The 6,751-nt window shown below is 33.7% G+C and overlaps 1 protein-coding gene across 1 annotated transcript; it reads right to left on the minus strand.

The window, feature by feature from the left end:
* Positions 1-726: 726 nt before the first annotated feature.
* On the minus strand, positions 727-2,448 carry LOC111410813 (ferruginol synthase-like). Its single transcript, XM_023041370.1, has 2 exons — positions 1,558-2,448; positions 727-1,471 (listed from the first exon to the last, which is right to left on the minus strand). The coding sequence occupies exons 1-2, from the start codon at positions 2,437-2,439 to the stop codon at positions 866-868; spliced, it is 1,488 nt and encodes a 495-aa protein (XP_022897138.1). The 5' UTR covers positions 2,440-2,448; the 3' UTR covers positions 727-865.
* Positions 2,449-6,751: the final 4,303 nt, after the last annotated feature.

Here is a 6,751-nt window from a genome sequence, read left to right on the forward strand (position 1 = left end):
ATTTATTTATTTTTCAACCTATTATTAGAAAAGAAACTTAAAAGTACAGCCTAGCTTGTTCTGTATATTTGAATTATAACCTGAATTTGGATAATTGCCGACTTCTTAGCATTGTCATTATCCTTTGAGACAAATGGAGTTTAAATTGTGAAATTATTGGAAACATAATCACAACCCATCTAGAAATTTTTGGTACAGGATGTATGATAGATAATAAATCCTAGTTGACAAAAGCCACTGTGACAGACCCCTAACCCACGGGTTTGTCACCCAAGAATAGCTCATTCTAGTTCAATCAATGCCATGAACAACTCTAAAAAATAATATATCCATTGTTGTGGTTGCTACTATTACTGCATTATAATATTTACACCAAAAAATAAATAATCTAAAAAATATGCATCAATTATTGTGTTCAATGTGGTTCTATCATTGATATATAAAAGTCAACATAATTTAAATAATTTTAAAAAATAACGTAAATAGTCGAAGATTATCTTCTACAGAGCAAGTAATTCACGTTTTGAATTTTAAGACACGTGAAACCATACATTTAGTTTGTGATACGCATTTGACATGTCCTTGTAAGTCAATTATATTTGAAACAGAGCGAATTTTGTAGATTCAAATTGAGCACTTCTTTAATCGTGTTTATCTCCTCCCAAGTTGAACTTTCGAGTCCTTGAAGCTTACAACCTTTTCCTTTTTATGGGAAGAATTAGCAAATTAAAGAAAACAACAAAAAGTATGCATATAAATAGACTTAACGCTACCCAAAAAGGGCAATATTACAGCATTGGCATCTTTTATTCACCACTCTAAAGCAGGTAAAAGCACTCGTCAACTAATAAAACAAAGATTAAGATCACAATTTGATTGGAAAAGCCTTGAGTGGTATGGCCTTGTGTAGAGTAGTTGTGAATTTCTCGCTCATATCAATTTCTTCTGGTTTTAGTCCCTCTTCAAGTCTCCAATCAAAGTTGTGTATCAAAGTGGCCAACATGACATGAACTACCCGGTGCGCCAAAGGCAATCCCGGGCATATTCTCCTCCCTGCACCAAAGGGAATGAACTTGAAATCTTGCCCGTTGAAATCAATTTTGTTATCTAAAAATCTTTCTGGCATAAACAAATCTGGATTGGACCAAATGTCTGAATCTCTACTGCTTGCCCATATATTAACTAGTATTTGAGCGTTTTTGGGGACTATGTAACCATTGACTTCTACATCGGCCATAGCTTTATGAGGTACTAATAAGGGTCCGACGGGGTGAAGCCTATGTATTTCTTTCACCACGGCCTGTAAGTAAGGGAGCTTTGAAATATCTAGTTCTTGAATCACACCATGCTCTCCAATCACATCACTAAGCTCGTTTTTAGCTCTGGACATCTTCTCCGGGTTGCGGAGTAATTCAGTCATTGCCCATTCAACAGTAGCTGGAACCGTATCCGTGCTACCAAGAAATAAGTCCTACAAAATACAAAGCCAAGTAAAGGAGAAAATTTAAGTATTTCTTCTTAGATTTCTAGAGCAATAAAATTAAGTACTGTCTATACCGTTAGTAGATGCTTTATATCTTTTCGGGTTAATTCTGGCTCAGGCTTTTTGTAGAGATCAAGAAGGGCTTCCAGTAAATCATTTTTCTCTAATGCACCTCTTGATTTCAATCGTTGATCTATTATACTTTCCAGAATTGCATATAATTTTCCAAAATAAAACTTGGTTCTGCGTGAGATGCCTTGTGGATCAACATATTTAAGAACTGGAAAGTAATCTGCAAGATTAGGGCTCCCAATACATTTCATTACATTCCACACAACATCCTTAAACTCTTGAGAGGAATCAGAATTGAAGTCAGCAAAATCAACTGAGAAAAGAGTGGACGATATCATGTTAAGTGAGGTCGTAAACGTAGACTCAGCTATATTTACTTCATGACCATTAACACAACATTGATTCACATAGTCGCATAGTTTCTGCAATTTTTCTCGTCGGATGCCCTGGCTTGCGTCAAGCCTTTGCAGTGAAAACATCTGTTCTTTCAATATTTTGCGAAGTTTGCGCCATTGACTATCAACTGGCAACCACGGCATAGAAAATTTGTCATGCTCAAGGGATTCAAGGGTCACGGGGACAGTTCTGCCACAGAAGAATTGATCATATTTTTGTAGGACAGTTTTAGCTATTTCTGGTGATGAAACGACTATTGTTTCCCGAGAACCCATTCTAAGATACATAAGAGGTCCATAGGTTTGGGAAAGTTTGGCCAGTGACTGGTGGGGGTTTTCGCCGAGTTGTAGAATATTCCCGATGATCGGAAAAGGATAAGGCCCTGGAGGAAGCTTGGCGGATTTCCGATGTTTTGAATTTGATGTTAGGAAAAAAGTGCATGTGCATATGATAGAAAATAGAACGAGCAGTAACGAGAGGAACTCCATAGGTTTTTACTTTCTTGGCGTATTGACTCTTACAATTTTATAGTGGAAAAGTGATGGCACTCGTTGTAATATTGGACAATTTTATTAAATGTGTCATTTTCTTAGGTGGCTGAAAAGTCATGCGGTGATGTAAGAAAACATCCGGGGCACATTAGGTAAAGTGTCAAACATCCGACCAGCAATCAGGCTGTGCTGCCAGGACACCCACCCGCACTCACAATGGGGTACTTTTTTTGACATTTTTTTATCGCATGTGAATATGTGTCAATCAAAGTGTCAAATATTTTTTGAGGAAAGAGCATTAATCTCCAGCCTAAGGGAGTTCTTCAATTGTGTCGGATCGTTATAGATCACTCTTTGATCTATGATGACCTAGTTAACCATACATAAATTGAAGAATATTTTTGGACGGTATTACCATCACTAATATTTATAATTCATTATTCACTCTTCAATTAATATCATAAATTAAAAAAGACTATAGAGTACTTGCTTATATGGTCATTTATTTTGTTACGAATGTGATTTTTACGATTATATTTGATTCGTTCATTGTTGATGAGTATAAATTTTCCATTGATGTGAACTTATGCGTGTGTTTGACTATTTTGACTATTTTATTTATAGTTTATGTGGTTATATTAAAAAACAGCAATAAGATGTGAATCTTAAATAAATTTTAAGAAAAAAAGGGGAAAATGTCAAAGTTTTGACATCACTAAATATAATGCATTACACTAGAAAGATGTCGACGTATAAACTTCACATAGCATCAAAAAAAGTCAATGTATCACGATGATTTGATGAAGCATTCCTAGGAAAAAGCTCCAAAGTCAATGAACTTGAACCAATTGCTTGAACTTAGCCGTTTGATTTCCATTTTTTTTTAAATACATTTTTCTCTTTTTTTTCCCTTCAATCACACATTCTTTATTAAAATAATATTTCACATAAATTTTAAAAAAATTTATTTTACAACTACACATTTTCCATCAATATATTATTATAAAATATATTTATCATAAAAATGGGGCTCAAACACCCTCTTAATGTATAAATGAAGACATGACAACTTTACCACTCTCGCTTCTTTGACTTTTTACTTTTTCAAGTTGATGTCTAGGTTGATTTTTTAAATTGATATTGAAGAATTCAATAAACTAAAAAAGAACACAAAGAATTACGTGATTCGACGTCAATATAACAACCTACATCCATGGGAGAAGAGAGAGCTTGTATATTATTCACTTATGTTTGGAACTCACAATGAAACATATATAGTCGCATTACATCAATGTTGCCTTATTAAGAATGAGTCAAACAAGAGAAAATAACGAATTATGAAAATCTTCCAAATCGTGATTGCATTATAATATTCTCCAATATTAGCAAATCCTTCAAATATCATCAAATATCCTTCAAATATCTCTCTTCTCCAACAGATATTTATGTGTATCATGATATATAATTTTGTTGTGTACATTAATTAAGGAATTGTCGAAGTAATGTTTCCGAATTTGTGTTGGTACTTGAACAGACTTCAATTAGCTAACTAATAATCATAAGCATTAAAGGGTATAAATTGTTTTTAAATCACTTGCTAATCACATAACAAGTCATGTAGTGAGGTAAGAAAACATATGGGCACGTTAGGTAAAGCTTAAATTTTATTTAAGTTAATCGAACTCACTTTCTATCCATACATTTTATAGAACTCAATTTATCATTCACTTATTATGTACACATTCCATAAAATATATTGGTTATAAACACTTAATAACATTCTTGATCGTGCTCTTAAATTGATTAAGCGCCACATACGTTCCATGAAGACCACTGAACCCACATCGCCATCGAGTGAGAGCGCCTAGCCCACAACCAGGGACAGAACTAAAACCAAATCTTAGGATTAGTTAAAGTGGAAATTACATGGGCCCCTACTTTAAAGATTGCATCTCAAAAATCAAAATTATCGTTTATACATACAAAAATAAGATGATAATACAATATTTTAATGTTAAATAATAATATTTTAAAATTCAATTAATTATTTACCCAAATCCCAAACTCTAATATTCATTTTTCCTCCTCCTCAATCCATTCTCTCTCCACTCTACTCTACCTCATCGTCACTGCCAAATGCCTAGACGTCGGAGCATTATTGCACGAGGCCATGCACCATTGTTGGTGAGGCTTCTCTATGCAACGTCTTATGCAGAAGTCGATCGAAGAGGCTTCTCTACTGCAGCATCGCCCGCAGGGACGATGATGCCACTGCATAGAGAAGTCACGCGCCGAGGCACCTCGCGCAGTGAATGGCGGCGGCGGTGGTTTATATGTTTAGGCTATGGTTTTTGTTAGTAGAGATGGTGGTGTATCTAGCGGTGAATGTGGGTTTTATTGGATCAACAGTAGATCTAGCGAGGTAGATCTGACGATGGTGTTGTTTGATCTGGTAGTGGTAGTAGCTTTGTTAGATATGGAGACGTGGTGATTTTGTTAGGCCGGCGGATACGGTGGTTTTTGTTGATGTAGGCTAGTGGTGGTGGTGCAAAAGGCAGCGTGTCGTGGTGTAACCGAATCGTGACCAAAAAAGTAGTTAATTTCTAACCAGTAAATAATATATGACCAAAAAAAGTGGTTTTGACTCATAATTTACTAAGTTGTGATCAAGAAATTATTTGTGATCAATTCATTTGATAATTTGTGACCATTAAATAAGTTATACATTATAAAATTTGTGATTTTTTGAATGATGAATAAATTGTGACCTATAAAATTATTGATCTGCGATCAAAAATAATTTGTGACTTATAAATTTTTTTTATTTACAATAGAAAAATAATTTGTGATCTATAAAAATTTTTATCTATGACCCAAAAACAATTTGTAACCAATTAATTCGATAATTTGTGATTTTTATAAAAGTGAAGAAAAGATAACAGAACAGAGAAAAGTTAATAGACTTGTGTATTTTATTAAAAATCAAAGCCCTGTATTTATAGGGCAGAATTAGGGATACAATAGTAATTATTTTTAGGACTGCAGGGGTATAATTGTCATTCACATCTAAACCCTAATAATCTTTCCTTTTACAACACTCCTCCTTGAATGACACATTATAAAATATATGCCTCGTTAAAACCTTGTTTGATAAAAATCCAATGGAAAAAAAATCAAATGAAGGAAAAAGAGTACAGTTATTTTGGAGTATTAAAAATAAATGTTGCCTCATTAAAACTTTGCTAAGAAAATCCAATGGGACAAAACCTAAGCTAAGGAAAAAGAATACAGCTACTCCCCCTGATGTTGATCACTGAAAATCTTTAAGTCGACGCATTCCAATTTCATGAACTAATTTCTTGAATGTAGATGTTGGCAGTGCTTTTGTGAATAAATCGACCACATTGTCACTTGAGCGAATTTGTTAGATATTGATATCGCCATTCTTTTGAAACTCATGTGTATAAAAGAATTTTGGAGAAATATGTTTCGTTCTATCACTTTTAATATAGCCACATTTGAGTTGTACAATACAAGTTACATTGTCTTCATACAAAATTGTTAGACTATCATTTGTTGAAATTAATTCGCATGATGCTTGGATATGATGAGTCATGTTACTCAACCATACACATTCTCGGCCTGCTTCATGGATTGCAATAATTTCAGAATAATTTGAAGATGTAGCTATCAAAGATTGCTTCACATATCTCCATGATATAGCCGTTCTTCCACGTGTAAACACATAACTTGTTTGTGATTTAGCTTTATGTGGGTCAGATAGATAACATGCATCTGCATATCCCACTAAAGCAAATCCCGACTTTTGAGAATAAAATAATCCCAAATTAATAGTATCCTTTAGGTAACTAAAAATATGTTTAACACCATTCCAACGTCTTTGAGTTGGTGTAGAATTATATCTAGCAAGGAGATTTACAGAAAAAGTTATGTCAGGTCGAGTGCAATTGACAAGATAAGTTAATGCTCAAATTGCACTAAGATATGGTATTTCAAGACCAAGAACTTTTTCTCAATCTTCAAGTGGACGAAATTGATCTTTTTTTATATCAAGTGATCAAACAATCATAGGTGATGCCAAGAGATGTGCATTATCCATGTAATAACGTTTTAAAATTTTTTATGTATACGTAAATTGGTGAACAAATAATCCATCTGCAAAATGTTCAATCTGCAATCCAAGAGAAAATTTGGTTTTTCCCAAATCCTTGATCTCAAATTCATTTTTCAAATAATTAGCAGTTTTGTTGAGCTCTTCAGGAGTTCCAATTAAATCTAAATCATCAAT

This window comes from Olea europaea, chromosome 15, assembly GCF_002742605.1.
Source record: "Olea europaea var. sylvestris chromosome 15, O_europaea_v1, whole genome shotgun sequence".
Lineage (NCBI taxonomy): Eukaryota > Viridiplantae > Streptophyta > Magnoliopsida > Lamiales > Oleaceae > Olea > Olea europaea.